The sequence below is a fragment of the Bactrocera latifrons genome, unplaced genomic scaffold, assembly GCF_001853355.1.
Source record: "Bactrocera latifrons isolate USDA-ARS-PBARC rearing strain unplaced genomic scaffold, ASM185335v1 scaffold_45, whole genome shotgun sequence".
Lineage (NCBI taxonomy): Eukaryota > Metazoa > Arthropoda > Insecta > Diptera > Tephritidae > Bactrocera > Bactrocera latifrons.
This window is the reverse complement of record NW_017537101.1, coordinates 1,186,205-1,213,055: the sequence shown is the minus strand read 5'-3', so window position 1 is coordinate 1,213,055 and position 26,851 is coordinate 1,186,205. Positions and strand designations below refer to the sequence as shown.

The following is a 26,851-nucleotide window of genomic DNA, read 5'->3' as shown; positions in this document are numbered from 1 at the left end:
TGTAAGTGACTGTACCAAAACCAAGCTTAATGATGCTCATAGAAAAATGCCCTTGTGCTTTTCGCTATGAATGATCAAATAATTTATGCGTACACATTATTACAATATCATAATTAAAACGAACCTTACTAGTCGCTGAATTTTTACGAAAATTCGATTTATATCTTTTTGACACATTTATTTTTGGCATATTTAGTTTATCTGTATTTAAATTGCTCGATTCACACAGAGGTGATGCGGAAACACAAGCGCTGCTAGAGCATTGCTTGTACTTATTGATAGATTTATCTTGATGCTTTTGTTGTTATCTTAATTACAATCACAATTACAAACACAACTGCAGTTATAATGAAGTCATTAGCAGCTTGTTGCACATTTTGCATATCCGCTAATTTCATGATTAATTTGCACTTTTGTTACTTTTTGAGCTTATACATATTGCACTTACATTTGCTCGCGTCTCGCCTCCTCCGCCGCCGCCGTATCACTGGTGAATTCACCACCATTTTTCTCCTCGTCATCCAAGCCGCTGGCAGATTTCAGTGGAATTTTGTTGAGCGCATCTTCATTGGAGTGTACCATCTTTAATCCATCAGTTCTGAGAAAATTAATTTCAAACAAAAGTTAATCAAAAGATGCACCGCTTTAATCTCATTTGTTCAATATGTCCATGTATGCGCACAGTTCACACACAGTCACAATCGTTCTCTACACACCGCGAGTCTAATGCCAACTGATTGCAATGCCGACCATAATAAAGCGCTAAGCTTTCGCAAATATACAAACACGCACCGACCAATACACACGCAAGTCATACCTTGCTTTCGCTCTCTCACTCTCTCTCTCTGAAATGTGTAAAAGGAAAACGTAGACGCCAATTTTTGTTCCTTACATATGCTCTTATCCTTGCTGACGCGCAGTTTAGTGACGACACAGTACACGACACGCTATCCTGCCAGCTTGTGAGGGCTGGGAGCAGTAATAATTACCACACACAACACACACACTGCATGAAATCGAGAGTGAGTACTTGATCAAAGTCGTATAGAATATGAAAGTAAGTCAACAGGCAAGCGATAGATTCACGTCGTGACGTTAAAAAGTGAACTCCCTTCCCATGAACCTACCCCATTTCCTCAATAATACTAAGAAGGTTCACATGCATGTCATCTATTTGTACTACAAGCATGTACTGTATATTTGGCATATAGATGTACGGCAATTACCAAGTTGCTTGTTGGGGGGTTAGCACTTAGCTTCTGTGTTAGCATGTCACAAATCGGCTCAATCGAACGCCGCGCGTGAATGGTCAGCGGGTCAACAGACCCAGCCCACAGAATTCCGTTGAAAAACAACATGCAATTTATTAGAGTGGGTCACGTCGCGTATTTGGGTCACGTGGTTTTTGCAACTGCAGGCGCCTTCTACCTTCCGCTTCCTTACCGCCTTAACGCCTTACCCGACTAACGGTAGCACTTCCGACAGCACTTAATGCTTTCGGCGCGCGTAGTGCTTTGTTGTGTATTGGGCCGTTGCGAAAGTGCAAGGACCTGTAGTGCTACATGGATCACCACACATACATCTGTATATGGAATATGTATACACCTAGACATTGCCTTCGCAAGTGGCAGTAATTAAGTTAGAAATCTTTATTGAAACTGTATTCCTTGCAATTTGTAGGTGCGTCTAGGTGTGGGCTCGAAGTGCAAACCAGCAGATTTCATCAACAGATTGCGACTGAGGTTGTCGCATGCACAGAACCCATATGTGGGTCAAATTGCATAGGAAGTACCAGTGATTATGTTATGAGTGAGGGTAGCGACGCGGAAAACTGTTTGCATGTCGATTAACGGAAGCAATTATTGGATTGGAGCACAGACATGAAATGTTAAAATAGCGTCCACATTTAAATAACCGCCTTTTGAGTTTGTTAAATAAGAAGTTATAGCATTTATAAAAAGTGGGTTAAAACTGCATAGCTTTTACGGGCGTGAACAGGTTGCTTTTGTGGGCGGAGCATATCCAGTAGGATTGAATAACGCTCGACTGACAACAAGTGTCATAAATAATATAAATATTCTCCATCGTTGGCGACCGTTAATACAACAAAAATTGGAGTGCTGAGTTTCAATGATATCCTCAGAAAATGACTACCACGGTCCAGCATAATATAGTGAACAAGAGAAAGCTTTCGACCCGATGGGTAATGCCTGTTCTCAATTCAGACAACAATTGCATTTATGAGGCCACTTCACAGCATTTTATTCGGTGAAAGTGCAATCTGAAGTCCGTCGAAACGTACATTCATATTTTCACTGCTACATACTAAAGAATAGTCGAAATAGTGATCTTCAACCTGGTCCACTGAAGCTGAAGGCTATTTTATCGGTCGTTTTACAATGTACTTTTATCGTTCAATATGTTAGACATCTTAACTAAATGAAGTTAACATTGAAATAAACCTTGATACTGAATATTGATGAAACCAGTGTTAGATATTGATCTAGCTCCCATATCTACCATTTTGTGATTTCCGCTCATATTCCATGTCATCATGATTGTAGACGTGGGTATCGGACCAATACCACCGCTCCCGCGAAGTCCATCTAGTAGTAGAACTCAAGAGGATACGAGATCACCGACCCGCTTCCATTCTTCTGATCGCGATTTCAGAATGCCTTTCCTTGCTAGCTCATCAGCTTTACAATTTCCTGCATTTCAGATGTTACGTAGCATCCAGTCTTATAACAACGACACTCGATGCGAGGCACTCTTTGCCTAAATCTAAACGCATTGTTAATGAGTTGAACGCTAGCGTCGCTGCCCTGGAGGCTGCACTCCGGAGCAGTCAATCTACTGCTATCTTAATAGATGCAACAAAAAAAAAAAAAAAAAAAAAAAAAAAAAACCAAAAAAAAAAAAAAAAAAAAAAAAAAAAAAAAAAAAAAAAAAAACACGGCAATAGTCGTAAAGTCTGAAGCTGGAGTTGATAGACAGCTCCAGCTCCTTTCAGTAAACCTCTCCACCAACCTTCACCCCAAGCTTTGACCCATCCGCAAAGAAGCTCACTACCCCTCTCCTTCAACAACTTCTGTCCACCCACAACTCTTTCGGCGGTATATGTGCACAGAAGGAGCTGCCAGAGTTTGGTATAGCGACTCCATGGTACAAGTGATTCGGTACGAAGTCAAAGTGTGTGAGGATTGCCATGTTCAGACATGTATTCTTTTAGGAACTCAGATTTTCTGAGTCTGGTAGCAACTTTCAAAGCCACACACCTTCCGACGATGTCTACGGGCACTATATGATGGCGTTAAGTGCCACGGTGTTTTTTGCCAATTGCTCCTCTACAGCAGTATAAGGCCATCGACGCCTTTTTTACTCTCTCTTCGATATTTGCCCTGCATGAAAACTTCCTATCCAGGATGAGTCCTAGATATTTCGCTGGATGCACCAGATGCAGACGGACTCATTGGCATCTTCTAATAAATACATCCATTTTCCACTTTTCCCGGTCTATATGAGGGAAATTTTATTGAAACTATTTGGATAAGTTTTCTTGAAAGCAATGAGATTTGGCGCAGAATATACATAGATGTCTTGACCTAATCCCCATATCCCTAATATATTGATTTCCGATGGTCTGGTGGATGGTTTCTTTCTATACCCCATATATTAAATTTAGCATTTTTGGTTGTACCAAAATCACATTGTATATTACATTTGTGGTTAATTTGAACGCAAAAAGCTGAGAATTGAAATGCTGTAATGAAACTAAAAACTATAGTATGGGTGAGTAGTGAACCAAATCCATTCCATTCATACTTATTCTTATATTGACTGCAATATTTTATAGTTTTCAGTCGATTAGTTATTTTTCCATCAGCCAATAAACAAAAGTTCTGCCAATAGTTTTTACCAATAATAAATCTCGCAATGACATTCAGTGCCTCCGTAAATGTTTCACTTCTCACAACACAGAATTATTTCCGTTCCGTTCAAGGTAAGCGATATTCAATACATATTTACAATGTTGACGTCATAAAGAAAACATTAGAGCAATAACTGCTTGGTATATATGGTACGCTATGGCTTATGGATCCATAATAAAAATAGTTTTTGTAAATCACGCACACGAAACAATTTTCCATATATTTAAAGGTGTGGCAACAAGTAGGCAATTCGAAGAAATAATGTTTTTGCTATGTACATATGTATATATGGTATACATAATATGCATATACATACTTACGTATAAATATATGCCTACGTGTGTTTAATTGGAAATGAATATAAAAACTGGAGTTCAATAATGTTTATTAAACAATATAATAAAGCTTTCCTGACGATTAATCGTTTACTGACACGATCGTCGATCGACAGTAAATTACCACCTGTGCCTTTCTGCTTCAAATATTGACAGTTACTTGACACATGTCGGCATGCTGGCGCCCGTCCAGGGGTTAAAATGCAATAATAACGCTCTGATGAACTACGTGATCATAAAGTCAACAACAACATGCATAATTAAAAATAAGTAAATAAATGCTTGCAAAGACTTTCAAAGTCCAAACTAGCCACAATAACAATTACAGCGACAGCTATTAATTGACACGACCACAACCAGGCAGAAGCAGTTCGGTTAGGCATGGCGTCTTGCATGTCAATAATGAGTGGACAATATGGCAACGTTGAATTCATTTATGCTGAGCGTATGCTTTTGAAAGTGGTCGACTTATGTGTTGCAAGCACTGTACTACACAGCACTTACAGTTGTTTTGCGATTGTCTCATTCAACAAGCATTTATGCCTAAACATATAAGGTGGCTCGCGCAGTAACGGATTTGATTACCTGTATCACCTGTTCTTGGTTTCCCGCTTTTTAATTTCTTTTCACTCGCCCTATATGCTGTTAATGCAATAAAAATTCAAATGTTCAATTTGGCAGCGCTCCAAATGAGCAGTGAAATATGCAAATTAAGCGACAACTTTTTACTTTTTACTTTTGTTGTAAGTTATTGAACACATTAGATATTTATTATTAAAGTAATTCGTATGTGCTAAGAGTTGTGGACGTGACATGTGCCAGCCATTGCTATAAATCATCACTGTTTATACAATCTATATAAAATTCCTGTGCTATTATTGTTCAGCCGTCGAAGTTACGTGCAGCAAACTTCAGTTAATTTCTTTAGTATGTTAAGAAAAGTAATTTTTGCTTCCTAGACCCTCTGAAACTTTCCCTGCTTTACTATTGCCAAAGTTTGATTGACCACTAAATTAATTAACATTTAACGAGGGTAAAAAAAATTACCTAACGCAGGGATATTTAAAGCAGTGGACCCTAGAGAAACACAAGCGGGGTATACCACAAAGTTACTTTGGGGTAGTGTTATTGGTGGACATAACGAAAAGCTGCAATAATCACCGGACACCTAAACTTAAGATCGCACCTTCAGAAAATGTGAAAAATGGATTCGGCGGCATGCTGAGCATGCGCGGAGAATCATGAGAAGCAGGAGCATTATCTATGTGAATGCCTAGCGTTCAACCGGATGAGAAGGGACATTTTCCACGGCTCCCAATACTTAAAAGATATTGGGCAGCTGGGGTGGAAAAGAATCAGATCTTTTATCAAATGTACAGAGTTGTTGGATAAGGTTTAAATTGGTTACCTACCGGAGACACAATGGACCTTAAGTTGGTCTAAGTGCGCCTACCTGCGGTCGGGCGCCTTTCACATTCCTTTTCAATTGAGTTGCTTCAACCGTATATAAATTATAAGGTTCTATGTTAAAACTTTGGATTAAGAGTATTTTTTAATAAAATGAAGTTAGTAATCGACAAATGCTATAAATTTTGTTTTTAACGCCATTTATCAGAGTAAAGGGTTTCACTACTAGCATATACATACATATATTGTCCGGCGGCTAGTAAAAACTCCTTCGCTTCGTCTTATATGAACGAACTTTTTCTGGTTCATTGGAACTATATGCAAGCTTAAAAAGTTTTATAGATTATTTAATTATATATTAGGTCTACAACTTTGCTTCCGCCGTTTTCCAATAGATGTCTCTATGGTCAAGCACTGGTCGATTAAATCGTTTTTATCGATCTTGGACATTTGTGTCAACAGTAACCCAATAAAATATTTGTATAGATCTGTTTGCATTACAAACTTATTCTCAACTGAAAATGTCACTTTTTGAGCCGAATTCTCGACATTTGCGGAAAATTTTGCTTTTCCATTTTAATTCCAAGAAAAGTGCGGCTGAGACCCGTCCACGCTTTACTGAGGCTGACACATGCATAGATAATACTATTACTCTACTACTAGCATCTATATGATTTCTATTAAGTATAAAAAAAATTTAGAATTTTTGTAAAGCAACTTGTGTTAGTTTACAAAAAAATGGATCATAAAGCATTTCGTGTGTTAATTAAGCATTGTTTTTTGAGGGAATAAGAAAAAACACTTTTGGGCCGAAAAAAAAAAACGGCGGAAGCGAAGTTGTAGATGTAATAAATAATAATACAATTTAGAACCAAGCAAATGTTTAATGTCTCGGTGTGAAATTTTCGAATCAAGTTTAATATTTTTAAATAAGAAAAGTAAAATTTGCTACTTTACAGCTAATATTTCATTTCATATAATTTCATTGCTAACATTTTTTGCTTTGCTATGAATGAAAAATATTAGTCACACATTTTTTTGTTGATTCATTATAGATATTATATTTCGGAAGAAATAACGTCTGTCTGATCTGGAGTATAAATTATTTTCTTTGCAGCATGTAATTTATAGTTTCATATTGATAAGTTTACCCACTGCAGTGTGTCGTATTTCATAATCACAAACGTATGTGCAATTAGTTCTATTTCCCACACACATTCCCAGAATAAATCAACAAACCACTCGCCTTTGATTTCGCGCAATTAAACAATTAATCCATCAGCTCGACCGCTCAACTGTCCTACCTCAATTCACAACTCGTAACTCGATAACGACGCCGTCAGTGAACTTGCGTCGCGGCAGCACATCTGAGCGATAAAATACGAGCGCATACAAGGCACGAATATCACGCTCGTTTCGTTGAAATTTCACAGACAAATGATATTTAACGATTAAGTAAATATTTTTTGAAATTTTCACGTTTGATTTGCCTATTATCCGATAGCATGCAACAATTCAGACATTGCCAATTTGTCAATTTTACAATTTTCGCTATTGTGTGCGTAGGTACATATCGAAGAGCGCCATTAATTGCATTTTTATCGCTCAACTCAATTTCAGCACATATTCCATACACACTTGCACACATCCACCTACATACACTAGCAGACATGTTGTTGCAAATGCGTCTATTTAATGAGCAAGAATTTCAATGACTTGCGCTATTTATGCCACCGTTTTTATTAGTGCTAGCAATGGCTTTTGTCTAAACTCTTGCGATGTGAACTTTTGAGACTTTATTAATTGGGTTGCACTTTTACACTTAAGTGTACAAAAGTGCTTAGAAACACTTTGTTTGCCTGTGTGTGTGTGTGCAAATGCCTCGCATTCGCATTATTGTTGCAAATTCACATTAAAGAACGGAACTGTGGCTGTATATCACGCAGCCCCACGCCTGTCACACAATGAGGTCAGAGTTTTTAAAACATCGAAATTAAATACAATTTGCTAACGTACATATTATATATAAATATACATATGCATGCATGCACCATATATGCGGAGTAATATGTGATAAATTTATCGGCGACGTGATAAATTACTTTTTGCAAAATGCGCTTTCGTTTTTGTTCGGAAATTCAACTCGATATAATCTTCTGTTTTGCAAATTACTTGCACCCGCTTTTCCATTTTCGGTGTTGAAGGTTGAATATCGAAATTATTCATTTTCGTTAAGAAGTTCCACTTAAATATGCAAAGCTTGTTAAGTTCAGGTTAACTTATGATGAATAGATGATGCAGAGTGGTGTAGTTTGATAATTTAAATGATGAATACGTAGTGTGTGAAACTCAGTCATCATAGCACTGTGATCAAATTGAAAGGTGAATTTTGTTCATTTCATCACTTTCAAAGTAATCCCCTCCTACTGCAATACACTTATGCCAACAAATTTTCTAGTCATCATAGCACTTGGAAAAATACACTTTGGCTGCATTTAACTTATATCCACCATCTTTTTTCCATTAATTGAGTCAATTAGTAAATCGAAATACGTATAATTATAAATTAAGAGGATACATGGGTTTTTATGGCTTCAAAAACAGAATCGTGTTGTTTTGGGATTTCACGCCTTCGAAAACAGAATTGTACTGTCTTATTTTATTCTATAACATCTCTAGAATATTTTCATAAATTCTGATGTTGGACCGAGTAATAGTTTTGGGGATACAAGAAAAGTCGCAAGCTCGGGTCAGCTATATAGTCACACGCACTATACGCGTTGTTCTCGAAACTGTGTTTCAAAATTGCTAAGATTGCCGATTGCTAAGATTTCTCGCAAACTGCTCAACCGATATTAACAAAATTTGACAAAGGTCTCCGAGCTATAATTTACAAGGTCAATTAGAACTATTTAAAAAAAAACATCGAGAATTTTCGTCAAAATTTGTATTTTTTTCTAACAACGTCTGCCAAAATATAATTTTCACTTCTTTTTGTTTTTGCTTCATCCAATATCTAGTTTATGGCTTTAATTAAAACGCGTGTGATTTGTTTGTTTTTTACTTTTGATGTTTCTGTAAGTAGTTCTACTCTCAAAGCGTAGCCACTTATTTTCCAAGGGAGTCCGGAAATGACGCCATAATGGCCGAGCTTCTTCCTTTGAAAACTGCTCAAAATCTTTGAAAATGATGTGCCTTTGAATTTGATATTTATTCGAAAATATAACTCCTTAAATCAAATAACAATTATAGAAGCCTCTTAATTGAGTAAATTAGATTTATACGCATTATCCATTGCAAGTCTGGAAATTAAGTTGAAAGGCCTTTCTTAAGTACATTGTAACAAGTGTGGATTTATATTAAAGTAAATATAATAAATCGTGAATCATACTTGCAAATGCGATCACTACTGGATTTATGTAAAATCAAAGAAGGAAAGGCAAAGATCATAAAACTCAGACATCCCATTAACTGTCGAAATTATATAATTTTTGGACACTACTGAATTAAATTAAAACTCGTCTGTAAACGCGTAAGCGATGTCTACGCAAATAAGAAGAAGAAACTAAATTAAATGCTCGTAAGTTTGGATTTATAATTAATTAAAGAAATGTATTGGCTTCAGACAACTTTTTAATTGAATCAATTTACAAGTTTTATGCGTTATGTGTAAACAATTTGCTAACATATTATATTAAAAATTATTTTCCTCTATATTTATTACACATATTATATTAGATATATTATTAAAAACTTCTGTATTTGTAATTCGATTTTCTGTAATCAATTAAATTGCTAGACTTATGATATTATAGATATTTTTAATAATTTTTTTCAGTGCACAAAAAAAAATCTTATCCAATTGCTGATTTAATTCTACAGATTATTTCAGTGTATTGTTGGCATCATAAAAAATACATTTCATCTGTCATTTGGACGGAATGTGGAAGGGTGGCAGTGGAGGAAGCACATTCGCTCATCAAGCTTTGGATCAACTGAAAAAAATTGATGTGACAGATAATTTTAATGTTTTTGATATTAGCGACCTTCATAACGGTGCGGATAGAAAGCCCGACCGCCATTCGTTGCCTTGCACAGTGAGCCAGCTGTGGCCAAAAGTGGTTAAAATTAAAATTGTCAACATGAGGAAAGGCACTGAGTGGTTCTTAGAGTCTGTATATATTCGTTTTCTTAGTTTATTAGGGACTAATATGAAGGTACAAACACTAAGATGTAACCTATTTATAGCCAAATGAATATATTTTAACTGCAACGATTAGTTTGCTGTGTGAGTATTTGCAATTTTCACGATTCGGATGTATTCATTCTAAATAAGAGCATCAACGTAAAATATTAGATGCTTACCAAACGTATCTTTCTGTAATATTTATTAATTGACGAAACGACTTGCCCTTCCTAAGAGTTCGCAGTTTTAAACCACTTTCGAGCGACAGTCGAACATTTCTCTTGGCTGATAAACAATCGACAGTAATGTACAATATAATATTTATGACTTAAGCGTAGTCGATAACTCCGTACAGACTCGAAAATATTTGGTTGCATTTTTAACAGCCAATACCGTCGAAAATGTTAAATATTTTTTAAACTGTTAAGGGGTTCATGGACTTACGGGTTTCAAGTAATCGATTTTTTTTATTGGCTTATTAAAATCTAAAACATCTCTAGATTCAATTTCAAGTTGATCCAAGTAACAGGTTCGGAGATACAGCTTTGAGAACTTGAGCATTCGGGGCTAGCTAGCCTAAGTGCGCCGTCTTTAAGCGCGTTTTTCTCGAAACTATGTTTTTTAAGTCGGTTGGCAAGATTTCTCGAAAACTACCCAACCGGTCTTTATAAAATTTTACACAGGTCTTATTATTATTATATAAGACTTGGACGAAGGATTTTTTTCGATTACAACTATTTGAAAAAAAGATGCCGAGAAATTATCACTGAAATTTTCATTTGTTTGTAAAAATGTCTACCGAAAACCCCAGTTTCAGTTTTTTCCTTCGTCCAAGTTCTAAGTTAGGGTTTTAACTATTTAACTGAAACATGTATTTCATCACTTTAGATGATCCTGTAAGCAGTTATCTTGCCAACGCGGGCGCATCTTTCTTCCGAGAGGTCACCGGAAATGGAGTCGAAATGGCCAAAAATTTCAGAATTCTTTGTCAATGGTGTATGTTTGTGGTAATAAAAATTTCTAACCAAATATTTAATTTTATATATGAGAAAAAAATCGTTGAAAAAATGCTGTTCTTTATCCGGGAAAACTCATGTAACCGCTTAAACGAATGTGGTAAATGGAATCGCTTTTTCACTTTTCAAAACGCTAAAATAAATTGCATAGACTCAAAACGAATATCTGTTACTGTTATTTTATGTATATTACAGTTGGATCTGTACAATGTGATATATACTATGGTATATTAAAAAACAAAAATCATTTTTATTAATCTCTAAGCGTACAGTTGATAAAATATTAGTACGATCAGCGGAATAAGTATAGTATTTATATTTGTAATCGCATGCTGATATTTCTTCACTTTCACTAAGCAATCAAAGTGGAAATATGAATAAATGCTGCTTGTATTGAGAATGGTCTGTGAAGTGAGGCCTGTGACCTTCATGAACTGATTAACATAATTTTATAAGATTTTCTTGCCATGATTTATATGGATGGATGCCACTAAACTTGCGAAGATATGTACACACAGCCCACTATCACTTACGTCAGAATATCTACATTGAGTGGCATTCAAAGTTACGCGACTCATCGCACTTGCTGCAGTACACCGCTGCAAGTCTTATCACAGCAACAAAAGAAGCTGCTATCAATCAGGCTTCATATACATGTGATTAAGTGTACATATATGTATTATATATATATTAAGCGTTGGTGATATATTTAAATTGTGCTGTTGTTGTAATTAATAAACAAACTTTGAGGTGCATATGGTATGTTGTGGTGGGCGAACGCGTCGCGGCTGCGATTGTGCCGGTTCAACAAGTGCTCATGCACATTCAAACACTACTTATGAACTCACACACACACAAGCACATTGAGGTGTAGGTAGTTGGTGTTCTTGTGCCACAGATACGCGCGCGTTTAAAAATACACTATTTGTGTCTTACTGATGCTGTTACATGGCCAAGTAGCAGTCGAACACACATTTAAACAAACAGTAGGAAAAAAAAATTCCACTAAATAGACGCGCACATACACACATATGGACCGTGGACACAAACATAAGGTGATATTTGACAAATTAAATGAGACACGCACAGACACAAACGGTTGATAAATGCAGAATATCGAAGCAGCCTCTAGAGCTGCGAGTTCACGTCCAAATTGCAGAGGTGTATTGAGGCGACGACGCCTGCGGTAGGCCCACGTACGCGCGTCTAGGCTAGGGGACTTGTCAGAGTCACCGGATAGAACGACTGACTGCCAAACGGACTGTAGCGTACGACCGAATCTAATTTACATATATTGAATGTAACTGTCGCTTTTCGGTGGAGTGGATGGCTGGATTTGCGCGCGTCTGTCGCCAATGCTGGTTGATGGTCAACTGAATTAAGCATGGGACGATACAGAGCTGGAGACTCGCTCGTCAGCGCCACACCCACACACAAGCGTATTAAAGCATAATGTCTGCATGTACGTACGTATGTAGGTCTGAGCAAGTAGATATGTAAATGCCAGCGCTCGAACGGCAGCGGACGCGTACGCGTGCCTCTTAATTCGAAAGTGTGTGTGTATGTACGTATGCGAGTGTGCGTGTGAGTGTCAGTGCGTGTGCGGAAATCGCAAAATAGACGAAACTGTGCGGACAGTGCCGGGCCGCGTTGCGCGGCTGTGGTTCTGGCGCAATGAAATGGCGCGCTAACAGCACAGTTGGGTGGTAGACAGCCCGGCAGGCCGACAGTTTATTATCACTTGTGGATACTTAACTCAGACGCGGCTGTTTTGTGCCGCTGTATGTGCCGCCTGTACTACTTGGCGCTGTGATGGTGTGCGAAAACCGTTGCGATTCGCTGATGACAGTGACACAATTATCACAATTGCACTTAAAGCTCCACTGACTTACATACTAGTAATATACTTAATAATATATATACATATGTACACATACATATATGTACATACATAATCATATACAATTGTGTATGCGTTTGTTTGTCGGTTAATGTTGCATGCGGCATGGAAAAAATCAGCTTTGCAGATGAGACTCACTGCCATAGAAGCGCGCTGAATTCGAGTTCTTTCATCTTTATTTCAAGCTAAATTATTAATGAACTAAAATTTCAATCATTTCTGGTTCATTAGTATCCCAAACAATGAATACCGGTTCGAAAATGGCTTTACTTCATATACGATTATATTGTAGATAAAGGCATGGAAATGCGTATTGAATCAAATAACATACATATATAAAAGTAATGTAACTGGAATTGTGATGTGTTTAGGAAATATTCAGAAGCAGGAGTTTTTTCTTGCTTGGAACAAAACACTTAGCAGTTGGGTTGAAGAATTGCCTCAAGTGACACACGCTTTAGTCAGAGCTTTCGCAAATCCAAAATTTCATGTTTAACAACATATCTAAAATGTTGCAGTAACATTTTTGAGGAAAGAAATCACTTTGTGGACTATTTGATTTCATCTGTAACAACTTAAATACAAATAACATCCACCACGGCATATTTTTACTCTCAGCAGAACGTTTATCATTAAAAAGCTCATAATTCCATGATTTTTTAGATACCAAAACTTAAGCTACTCTGAATTCTGTATTGCAGCAACCGATTTTTCCATAGCATTGACATCACCTTTGATGGTTAGAAACTTGAAACCAAGTGGTTTCAGCACTTGAGGTTCGTCCTTATAGTAGGCATGTAGTTTTCAGTCTGTCAGATACAATTTTGTAGCAAAAAGTTGAAATGCGAAACGAATTGACGTGATATGTTGTATTAAGTTTTAAATCAGCTTTGATTTTAAATTTACTGATTTGGTAAGGTTTTAAAATGCCACATACATTTGTTTAAAAAAAACTTCTCATACCCCTGGCAATACCGCGCATGTATAAAAATGTTTCTAAGCTTCCGAATTTTATACATTTTACGAACTGATTGACGATACACGTCTCTCGTTAAAATTGTTATATTTTCTTCGTAGTTAATGCAGAGGCTGAGATCTAAGCCCTTTTCATTTAGTAATCTGTTAGAGATACAATAGTAGTACTCATTTAATGTCTCAAAATTGTGACATTTGTTGCAAAGCAATAGTTAATTCCTACATGCACAATATTTACTGTCTTACGTTTTCAGAACATAAGTACATTTAAATATAATTTGTATTACCTGAGTATTCTAAAATTAACTAATTAAGTGATTATAGAAATGATCGCGGATACATGCAGAACAGCTGACATATTGCGATATTGCCACGGATCGCCTATTTAACCTATGTTGCCATTCTGTCATTATTATATGTATAAATGTCACATAAAATGAGTACTCTGAATAAGTCCCTGAGCAACGATGTTAGAAAARTAAAGCCAACGGACTTGGAAAAGACCTGTGAAAAGAGAATCGACACACACCACCTGTTCGTCGATAAGTCTTGCCATCAAACAAACACTGATCGTACTTGCGGCTTGGCTCCCACGTCATTGTTGATAGCTATAACTTCGAAGTCGTGGATAATTTCCAACAACAACGTCAGCCTCGAAATCCAACGCAGAATAACTCTTGTCAACTAGAGTTAGGGCAAGAGTGATTAGGCAATTTAGAAGTAAAATCCTCTTTCGACGCACAAAAACCAAACTCTACTAGGCAGTCCAGTCTTGATATTTGGTGCAGAGGCATGGACGATGACTGCATCTGATGCGTCGACGTTACGAGTTTTCGAAAGAAGAGTTGCGAATAGTACGCTCAGTAGGCCGATTATGTTGACCATAAGTTGAGCGAAGCGCGTGAAACACATTCTTTACAGAACGTGAGTTTTTGTAAAAAAGTTGAATGCTTTGCAGTCGTTGTTCAGGCTTTCCATGATGGAATGCCAAACAATACTGAACGAAAATAACAGGACAGTACTTGACTCTACTCAAGCAAGTACTGGAAAAGAGTTATCTATTTCGCTTAAAACCGAATAATGAATACTTCATATTGTATATGTATGGTATACTTGTATATGTCGTACTTGTTTATATGAGTGTTGTTGAAATGAATATTTGAAAACATAGTGCGGTATTAATATGTATTGAAACATTTATTTTGGGACCATCCTCAGTAATGACTTCTAGCGTATACTACATTAACAATATTACACACATCTTATATTAACAAGTGTGTGAATGCATTCAATATACGTTATAGAGACTGGCTGCGATAATCTTTCATCATGAAAACATATTCTTTGGATTAATTGAATAATATATGGGAATTTAGATGCAACTGCTACAAAAATACTCATAAACATATGCATATACATATATGTATAAAACTGATGAGCAAATATTTTAAATTTTCTAGCAAATGTTTGCATTTTTTATTATTTTTTTCCAATGTTTTTCAAACAAACGGTGAGAAAGTATTTTGCATTGGGTATAAATAATTATATTTACTATACGCTTTATGAAAATATAACAATATGAGATGAAATAAATGTGAAGTTCATCGCGCGAGGATATTTTTAGCAAGCGACTTTATAAACATTGAGATATATATTTATGTATTATTTTCAAAGCGTTGTATGGTGCATATGTGTTGAAGAATTCATCTAATTTCTCGCGAAAGAACTCTTTAAATGTTCAGTTTATTTATTGGCAAATACTAATAAATAAATATAGACGTCGTAATACACTGACATCACTCAATTGCAGCAGTGAATGCAACTAGATACTACTAGCGAAGATATTTATGGTTAATAAAATATATAAACGATCCTTATAAAACTTTTTCCTTTTGTATTTTTTCTTTTAAATCAAATCTTCCGCTTTCTATTTCAACTGGTTTCCAAAAAATTTCTTATTCCATTAGTTAAAATATATAACAAGAAACAACGTTATCTTCGGCTACATCGAAGCTAATATACGCTCCACAGGTGCATTGTTTTAGTAACTATGTGTTCAGTTTGTATGGAAGCTATATGCTATAGTTAACCGATCTGAATAATTTCTTCGGAGAATTCATAATTATCTTAGAAAATAACCTGTGCCAACTTTTGTGGAGATAACACGTCAAATGCGAAATTTTTCCATACAAGAACTTGATTCCGATCGTTCAGTTTGTATGGCAGCCATATGTTATGGTGGTCCGATATCGGTAGTTCCGACAAATGAGCAGTTTCTTGAAGAGAAAATGACGTTTGCAAAATTTCAAAACGATATTTTAAAAATTGAGGGACTTGTATATATACAGACAGACAGACGGACATCGCTAAATCGACTCAGCTCAACATACTGGTCATTTATTTATATACTTTACAGGGTCTCCGACACTTTCTTCCGAGTGTTACAAACTTCGTAACAAACTTAAAATACCCTTTTCAGTGTTTAGGGGCTTTTTACACTTAAAGAAAAAAAAAGTTCTTAGATTACTTGCTCATGCTTGATCGTGCGAATTCAGATCCCACATTCATATACAGAATTAGAAAAAATACATGGATTTTAAGCGATAAAAATGTACCATCGCATCGAGCCACGCAATGAATACCATCGAATAATCACCGTATTCACCAGATTTGGCTCCGAGTGATTCTCTCTTTTCTTATGTACCTATTCAAATGAAACGAAGTGTATGCAGTAGATGTACAAATTAAGATATAAGGTTTTCCTACCAGATGTACCAAAGTTATGGCATAAATTCACTCGTTTGTTTTTTCTTCTCCTGAAAATTGTGAAAAGTGATGTTAAGTTATTTTGAATTTTAGGTGATGATTTATACCTAACAACTTTTCTGAATTCCACCGTAAATAAAGTACTATGAATAAGTATATCTAATATTTTTATAATTTTCTTTTTTTGTTTTAAGACAAATATCACCAATCATTTGTATATAGTTTATGTATATATATTAATTCACCATAAAATTGCTAACATCTGGCTGAAAATTGGCATAAGGTCAATGACTTCATTCAATAAACTTTGGTAAATATGCTCAGACGTTTGTAGTGAAGATCTCTATACTAAGAAGAGGGGAAGCTTCTCTAATTTAGACACTGCAGAGAGTGAATTTATCTAAGGAAAAATTTAAGGAAAACGGGGTATACGGGGGGCCGTAAACAACTTTCGTTGCTTCGAAAAATTCGACAATAGACAGGAATCCAGAACGATGGCAACCTTACACATGCGGCGAGAGATTGAGCGAGAATTGTGGCGATAATAAAAAATCTGTGATTTTTTTAATTTTTTTAATATACAATAGATATATTTAACATGTAGAAATTACATTATTATATTACTATTTAGCTTATTAATATTGTACATATTATCATTTGTTATATGATCACCAATATTCGAATGCAAATTGGCAAATAATTAAGAAGAAGACAGTGAAGAAATCGTTGACCTCACTTTGAGATCAAAGGAAATTGCTGCCTTAATCTCTGAATATCTGTCTACCATCGTGATCGATGAACGGGTCGAAATCTCCAGTTCTGTATGTAGGTTTGTCATTCAAAGCTATTTATTCTTTTTAAACGTTCAAGTGTCTGAGATCCTACAGCATTATACCTGCACAGCCTCAGCGTGAAACACAGTTGGTTGGCCCCCATCTACGCAAACATTTCGGCGGTTTGGTGGCAAGTTAAAGCGGCATTCTTCCCGAAGGCCGGTAAAAGTTCTCATGTCACTGTCAAAGGCCTAAGTCCTATTAGTCTCCCCTCCTTTTTATTAAAAACTCCAGAAACCTGTGCATGAGGGGTAGAACTCTTTCGATTGGGTTACTAAAAGCTCAGCATACTTAGAGCAAAGGCAAGTCAGTCGACACTGCCTTGCACTTAATAATGTCATGGCTAGAGTCAGCCCTTCTACATTAAAGCTTGCTATATATACCTTTCTTGAAACCGAATGGATTTTCAACCACGTAAGGCCGGAGACGATAATTGGAGATGTTAATATGTTTGGCATCGAAGCAATCTCAAGCATATTATATATAGTTTCCTTTGCGGGAGAACGGTTCTGGCGGAGTGGAGATAAGAACGGGAGCATCGGAAAGTAAATAGAGGAACCCCGCTTTGGTCCTTAGTAGTTAATAACCTTTTGAAATAACTTGAAGCACAAGGCTGTGGGGTGGTTGCCAGCGCGGACAATGCAGCTCTTTTGTCAAAAGGAAAATTCTGAAGCACTTACGATCTTAACAACGCGTATCTAAATGTGTTTACCAAGTGGCCAGATAGAAATGAATGAGCCATAAATCCAAATAAAACAGAATTATTTTTGTTTACTACGATATATAAAATCGATGACGTTACTCTTCAGGGCTCTGGGTAGAACTACTCTAGCAAAGCAGCTTGAAGCGTATTTAAAGAGGGACCCTCATCGGTATCTGTAGTGCACTAATGACTTTTACAACAACTCTATGCAATGTGTACCGCACCAATAGACATTGAAGGTTGCTTTTATCCTTAGGGAAGCTTCAGCCCCAGATACGGACACAATAAAATTCTCCACTGCTTCGATTGCCTTCCTTTCAATTTAGATCACTACACTACAGAACCCTCCCCTGACAGTTCCTTCTCACACACCTACGAGGGATTTATCGACGTGGGGAAGTAATTGGAGTAGGAGTGCAGTGAATTTCTTTACAGAGGGATCGCAATTAGGAAGGAGAGTAGGTGATGGAATTTTCGGTCTAGAGCACTCCATCAGCTCTAATTTCATTTTACCAGATCACTGTAGTGTTCTCCGATGTCTGCTTGCTTCTGTCGTTGGATCATTGAACCCCCTGTGAGGTTAGCAAGTGCTGGTCAATTTACAAATACAAAAATCTGTATCAATACGTTTGCATGCAGTAAAATCAAATAAAGTTACTGGTTACAGGTCGCAGTAACACCAGTAGTCAGCGCGGCCATCAACTGTCAGCTGCGGCTGTAGAAAAAAAAAAAAAAAAACAAAAATGAAAATAAAAATAAAAATAAAAAAATAAAAATAAAAATACGCCGGAATAACTTAAAACTTGAAAACTTATTGCTCCTAACTGCCATCAACGTCGGTGCTTCTGTACAATATTTTCTGGAATACATATGTGAGTATATAATCAGTTTCTATGTTGTATTGATATTCTTCATGCATTTTATAGTATTATTGCTTATTTTGCTAAATTTTAATTTGCCTAATCTAAACTGTGTGTGAATTTCCGCTCATTGATGCCTACGTGTTGTTTTTGCTATGTTTGCTTGAATGCATATTTTATTAATTGCTGTTTTATGCTTTCGTTACGATCGAAAGAACAATTGTGCTGATCTGCAACGATTGGCTGTGTGAATATCGAGAATTTAGTTTTTCAAATTGAACAATTAACACAACGAACAGACAATTGATTTATAGTTGGCAGTGACATCACCTTTCGCTAGCAAATTACATAATTGAGTTAATATGAATATATAAACGATTAAATGTAATAATAAAACGATAATCTAATAAGCCTCTTTCAAAAATAACTATTTCAATACAGTTGGTGACTATGAAACAGTATTTTAATACTCTTACAACATGTAGCAACAAACTATTATCATTTTATTGATGCTTTTACTCGTCATTTTTTGACAAGAGAGCACAAGCGAGAAATGGCGAATCGAAGACAGCTTATATTTGATTTTAATGAGCTAATTCTTTTCAGTATACGCTGTACGATGTAGTCTCACTACTTAACGAGCAGAGCTCTTGAACAATTTCAAACTTGAATGCTCTTTTACGAAATTCAGTATTCGAATTACCAAATGAGAATTTAAACGATAATATTTCGCATTTGTCATAAATCAACATATATTTCTACATATGTATGTATAGTATGTATTATACACGCTTGAGGTGTGACAATGAGAAAGTAGTGGGCGGCGAAACGATAATATTAATATTGAAATAGAAGCCATACATAGAGATAGGTAAATATGTATGCATCTATAATTGACGTATGCAATACCTAAGCATGACAATACATCTTATGGGCGGCACGCAACCACTTTTCAAGAGCAAGAAAGAGATTATTTATTTTTAATATTAAGTGGCTTAGCGAGAACAGGGTGTGGAAACATGCCGTCTGTCAAGTTGTGTGTGTGCCATATGGGGGAATGGTGTTATGCAATATGATCTCGTTAATAAAGAAAACAAAAAGTATAAAAGAATAAAAACAACAGAAAATGCTTTTAAACTTAGACAGCATCAACAGTTTAATAAGGTCACAAGCGAAATAATTGAACTTGTCATTGGGCTAATTTATTTGATAGGTTCACGCGCCAACACGAGGATGTACGACTTCATTATGATTAACTTATGAACTGCCAAAGCTTACGGCCCATTAGCAACGACAGCAGACGCAGACAAACAATGAAATGATTATGTAAGAGTAGCGTCAGGGTCTCTGCCAAAAAAGCACTAACATAATTTAGACAGCAATTAAAGCACGTTATGGTTTTTGGCGAGTCGATTTTCGATTGGTGCGATCAGCGAAGGTTAAGCAGATGGCTGCAGACACATGTTACACTCCATGTGCAAGTGCGAAAGAACTTATGTGCGAGTATGCCAAAGGCGTCAAGTTAAACACATAAATTCCAAACTCATTAGACCATAATTTATGTGCCTATTTTCGGAACTTTGTTCCACATTTCTACGCTGAAACACTCGTCTAAAAATTCTATTTCGAAATAAATGTACGCACACTCCTCCTATACCCAAAAAGAACATTTGGAAAATTCACTAAGGCATAACCAAAACATAGCAAGTACTCACAGTAATAAATATTTTCAACGCACATTTCTATTAAAACTGTATCTCTGTATGTATTTCAATAAATTTCCTTAACTAAACAAGATAACAAGTGCAGATCCACTTACGAAAATAGGCGCGTATATTCTATTCTCAATATATACGTAAGCCACTCTATTCCTCGTCTTTAACAATTGTTTACTATATGTATGTAGGCGTGATACTGAAAGTGCATCCAACAGATACGTAGTCCAACTCAGTGGAGAATGAGGATGGCTACAGTAAGTCTTAAGTTGGGTGACGAACGTATGGTTTGATGAAATGGAGTTCACTGAAGTTGTGAACCGAATAATACAAGGTGCTTTCTAAAGAAAACAGAAGTTTTGAATCTAGCGCCATCTACATGTCGACTGGTGCATTAGAATCTGGTATCTTTATCGATTGTCCAGTACATGACATTTCATAGATTGGAAGTGAAGTTATTTCGTTTTAAGTGTCAGTATGTTTGTGTTTTTGTGTTATCGTAAGAGAAAATACTAAATTTTGCTTTAAAATTGGTAAAACTTTTACCGAAATGTGCGACTTCTTCCTTTTCTGAAAAATGCATTTGCCCATGAAAAGAAATCGTTATGCAGACGTAAAGGCCATTCAAAAGGCTTGCATAAAATAAACTGATTCTGCCGAAAAAACAATTTGTTCTGTTTTTTTTTTTTTTGAAGCCCTGTTTACTTTGGAACGCGCCTTGTACATAGCTAAGCTCGGTAATTCTAAAAGTTATATGCGCAGCTTCTTTTGTTATAACATATTAATACCTTGATAAGGAGGATAAACATAATCGTTAATGACGAGATTCAAAAATGAGAACCGCTTTTTCCATTATTCGATTTCTTCTTTTTCGGAATTTATTCCTAATAATATAGCTAGTACATGGACTGAAAAGTCTCTGCCCAGGCGAAGTGATCGCGCCACAAATAATCTCGAGTGTTAGAGTGATAACCTCAACTAGATTAATATTAAAGCTTCATGGAACTCTCTCTATTTTGTTTACTATAAAGATAATTTATTGAAGAAAAGGAATTCGTATCTGCTTTTATGACCGAGTACGATGTAGTCATGCTGGAGAGCGGTAGCGTAAACATAATTGTATTGAGTCTTACGCCACAAAGTTATTCCGGGAAACGAAATAGCTGGTAAGATTGCGAAAAGTGTTACCTAACCAGTACAGGTAACGCATAAATCAATTATAATATAACGAGATGGGATGCCTTAAGCGTCTGTAGGATCGCCAAAATCATTGGCAAGAGTACCGAGGCTTTTTACTCAAACGGTCTCGAAAGTACTGCAGGACGGCTGTTGTTCTAATGACAGGTCACAATTTACTTTCATCACAGGCGAGTCATGCTGACAGTGCAGAGAAGTAAGCATGGGGCCTCCTGTACGTCCAATCTTATCTAGAACTCGTCTTAGATATCGATGAAGTTCACAGTTCAAGGAACTGGATGAAGAATACTACAGTTCGAATTAAACTGAACCTCTATTTGGCATTACTGGTACCAATAGATCATGTATAGCGTGACAGCCGGACATTATAACCTAGCCTAACCTAAAGGTCGCTCGGTGAAAGTAGTTAAAAGCGCCCGAAAACATAGTAACCGGTCGGCGAGATTTTTACCAGCATTTGGGATTGAGATGGACATATGTATTTTAAAGAATAGAATACCCTGAGCATGGTAAACCAATATATTATATAAACATTATTACTGTGGATCATTTGTTCGATTGAACGTCTAAAGTTAATGAATTGACCTGGAAGAATCCGATTTCGAACTTGAAAGAATTATGATGGAAATTTCGATTGAACTTATAATTTGAGAATAATGAAATTATTGAAATTGAAAACAGCCGCTGGGTGTTCATGTTTTTCTTTCTCAGAAAACTTATGACTGATATGTACAAATTTCTGTGAAACTAACAAAAAATTATTGTATTGGTTTATTCCAAATGTGTATAACATTTTTATTTATTCTGCAGTAGTTTTATGTATGTAGATAAAACCCCTAGCGAAATTTGAATAGGTGTCTCGCACAGCAACTTCCTAAGAAAACTTTTGCTGGGAATACTTATAACCTCAGATATACACTTATGTGGGGGTGTTTGTAAATTTATATTAGCTTCTCTTTTTGTTTACATATAAATTAGTAAGCATCCCGTCACCGCCACTTGACTGGATAGAACCATTGAGATCAGATCTGATGAAGTCAATTCCCACATGCTTTACACACTTAACACAGAACCACAAGCGCATAAACAAATAAGCAAGCTAGTATCTACTGCTGGATAAGTGTCTACAGAATTTGAAATTATTCATTGGCGATTAAATTGTTACATGTGCTGTTCACTCTATTTGCTCTTGGTGGTCCATCACTATAAGCTCTTGAAGAGTCCGATTCTTTTAACGGAGATATGAAGAGAGTATTACAATTGTAACATAACAAGATATCGTGGTCAAACTAGTGAACCAGGTTTTTATTATATGTCAACACAATTAAAAATATTTTTTTTTTTTTTATATTTTATATATTTATAGATTTTATAAACGGAAATCAATGAATTGCATAAATTTTCTGCTTCGACGTAGTCGCATTTCAATACGAAGCTCAGCTTAGAGGAACAGCGGCAACACAAGTTGGGTAATGTAGTCTGTGAGGAACGCGTATCTACCTTATAGGTAAATTGCCTTTTATATTTTCATCGAAAATCGCTTTATTGCATGTTTGAACGCGTCAACTGCCTCTTCAGGCGTCGAAAAGTGACCTCTTAGCTTGGTTTTTTCATACGGGAATAAAATTAAGTCATTCGGTGTCTAGTCAGCACTATACATGTAGTTTTGTAGTAAAATGTAGTTGTTTCAGTCGTAGTTGTCGTGGTGAAGAATTTCTTGAAAGAAAACTGGCAAATAAATGGTTGTATACCATTCAGAACTCGTGCTCTAGTGGTGTGGTTGAAATATGTCCAGTTGTTCCAAAACAACAGGCAACCATTTGTTTGGAAGTGCTTCGTATGCGAAAAACTTTTGTTGCATTCGGCTTAACTAAAAAACACCAATACAGTTGTCCGCTCCTTACTTTCGTACGCATTCGCATAAATCCACGCTTTATCATCTGTCACGATTTCATAGAAGCGTTTCGCTAATGTATGTTTTAATAATCTTTTGAATTAATTTCATCGATGCACTATTATTGAGATAATCCACGTCGAAAGTTGAGACATTCCATTTCTTGGCTGAGATGAATATTTCAAGTTACTGTAAACAACAAAAGTAGCAAAACGTTTTGAGTATGTCAAACAAGATACATTTGCCAGTAGCCAGATTGCAGCACAAGGTCAAAACTCGGAATATAAAAGGTAGTCTACTTAGTATTTAAAATTATTTTAAAGTAAAAGTAAATATCCTATTTTGGATAGCACAGCTTTCTTCTTAAATAGAATAAAAAGTACGCTAAGTTTTGAACAACGGTCGTGAGCCACTAGTACCGAAATTCATTTTTAAAATCCGCATAGAGTCAATTTTTTTTCCAAACTGTTGCGGTCAATATTTTTGCAGCCAATTAAATAAAATAAGTGAAAAAGGCCTAAGTTCGAGTGCTGATATAATTAGATACTATCGGAGCTCGCTAGAATGAAAGATATGTGAAATGTTTCAAGGTCGTGAAAAATAAAATACACTAAACTACCACAATCGTAAACGCATTGCCTATTGCCTATTAGTATCATATTCACTTATATTATGCGTCACGTGCTAACTTAACGTCATTAATGGAAGTATCTATCTGTTCATGTATTGCCACCGGCAAGTGGTACTATTTTTATTGTAAATAATTTGATAGGATTCCAAAATGACTGAAGTGAGAGACAGACTTCTTTGTAATTCGATCTCGTCTTTTTTGAGATTTTATTATGTGCTGAGCTAAACTATAGTATATGAGATATCATTCAAAGCTACAAAGTCACACCCTTGTTACTCTGATTTGGTAGCTTACTGAGTGGCTGGGTTATAATGGGTGATTTTTTTGAGGTTAGGATTTTCATGCATTAGTATTTGACAGATCACGTGGGATATCAGACATGGTGTCAAAGAGAAAGATGCTCAGTATGCTTTGACATTTCATCATGAATAGACTTACTAACGAGCAACGCTTGCAAATCATTGAATTTTATTACCAAAATCAGTGTTCGGTTCGAAATGTGTTTTATCGACAAATTTTGTTCAGCGATGAGGCTCATTTCTGGTTGAATGGCTACGTAAATAAGCAAAATTGCCGCATTTGGGGTGAAGAGCAACCAGAAGCCGTTCAAGAACTGCCCATGCATCCCGAAAAATGCACTGTTTGGTGTGGTTTATACGCTGGTGGAATCATTGGACCGTATTTTTTCAAAGATGCCGTTGGACGCAACGTTACGGCTGTCTCTTATACACATCTAGATGTGTATAAGAGACAGAAATGGAAGAACTGAACTTGGTTGACATGTGGTTTCAACAAGATGGCGCTACATGCCACACAGCTCGCGATTCTATGGCCATTTTGAGGGAAAACTTCGGAGAACAATTCATCTCAAGAAATGGACCCGTAAGTTGGCCACCAAGATCATGCGATTTAACGCCTTTAGACTATTTTTTGTGGGGCTACGTCAAGTCTAAAGTCTACAGAAATAAGCCAGCAACTATTCCAGCTTTGGAAGACAACATTTCCGAAGAAATTCGGGCTATTCCGGCCGAAATGCTCGAAAAAGTTGCCCAAAATTGGACTTTCCGAATGGACCACCTAAGACGCAGCCGCGGTCAACATTTAAATGAAATTATCTTCAAAAAGTAAATGTCATGAACCAATCTAACGTTTCAAATAAAGAACCGATGAGATTTTGCAAATTTTATGCGTTTTTTTTTTTAAAAAAGTTATCAAGCTCTTAAAAAATCACCCGTTAGTATTTCCGGGTGTCGGAAAATTTTCATTAATTAATGCTCTGATTCCGTATATGTATGTAGACAATACCGCCAAAGGGCTTCAAATTATATGAGAGGTACTTTGAGACCTTGAGAGCATGTACAGCTGGAAATTAATTTGTCATTCATCCCACTTTTATATATACTGCATTATATATCTGAAATATTTTATGGTGTGTTACCAACAATCGTTATATGAACAAAACTATTATATTTTCTTCGCCAGGTTTATAATAAGCCAAATCTTCTAAACTCATTGTTGGAATGTACTCTACATTTTCAGGGCAGTCCATAGTTGAACTAACTCTTTCTAAGTTATATATAATATTTCTGAGATTTTTCCACATTCATTCCATTAAATTTTTATCTGTTGGCAATTATTTATGCTCTCTCACACTTTACTCCACACGAAAATACAAAACGAACACCGACTAGTTGAGGTATGAACAATGCAAGCTTACGTATTTGGCGAAGATGTGCTCATAGAGTTCGTCGAGTTTAAAGCTGACGCACTGCATGCCGTGGAATGCATCTCAAAGCTTTGCTGCTGTTCGCTTTGTATTTAACTGCAGGAATTAAGAATTTCCGCTTTGCAGGAAAAACGCTAATTTGCACACTTTAACGCAATGCACTGCTATAGTTTTTCACACACACTTCCACACAGCGTAATGCGAGATTGCATAGAATGCTACGCACAAACGCTAGAATACTACAAGTTTGCTATTTTCACTAAGTATACGAAATGAATTGCCAGACATATGTATGGCTTTGTGTTTTTTTGCGAGCACTGATTGTTGCTGACACGCGTCGTTTGTGCTTATGAATTAATTAATATTTAATATCTATTTTTAAAACACATGAACACGCAGTTGTCATAGTAAATGCGACGTTGCGCGGATAATATTAAAATTTTGGTGATATTTTGTTAACTTTTTGCTTTAGAATATTCAAATATTTCGTCGAATTTTGCATTCTCCTAGAAAATCTTTCGGTTTGTGTTTCCTCTTCATCCGGCGCACAAGTGCTTTGCAAACTGAAACCGCTCAATACCGCACGCGTATGCGACGAAACTGAAAGTGAGCCGCTATGATGGTGGGTTTCTACGGCAAAGCCCCAAAAATGTAGCAACAACTTGAACAGGCAACAGACAGTAAACAAACAGCTCCAGCATCCAGGTTGGGATGTGTGCTTGTAGCAGATCAATCTAGCGGTGAACAATAAGCGGCTGCCTATTTGAGAATGTGT

General features: G+C 36.2%; 1 protein-coding gene across 4 annotated transcripts in view; it reads right to left on the bottom strand.

Moving 5' to 3' along the window:
* The window catches only part of LOC108973054 (gamma-glutamyltranspeptidase 1), a 35,938-nt gene extending 9,289 nt beyond the window's left edge, over positions 1–26,649 (bottom strand). For 2 of the 4 annotated variants that reach the window (XM_018940070.1, XM_018940073.1), the window contains exons 1-2: positions 26,068–26,649; positions 449–598 (exon numbers count right to left, since the gene is read on the bottom strand). In XM_018940070.1, coding sequence (XP_018795615.1) covers positions 449–598; positions 26,068–26,138 — 221 coding nt within the window. In that variant the 5' untranslated portion in view covers positions 26,139–26,649. Of the gene's footprint in view, positions 1–448; positions 715–11,963; positions 12,235–26,067 lie in introns of those variants that run through there. The other 2 variants (XM_018940071.1, XM_018940072.1) reach the window with 2 other exon arrangements.
* Between the last annotated feature and the right edge of the window lie 202 nt (positions 26,650–26,851).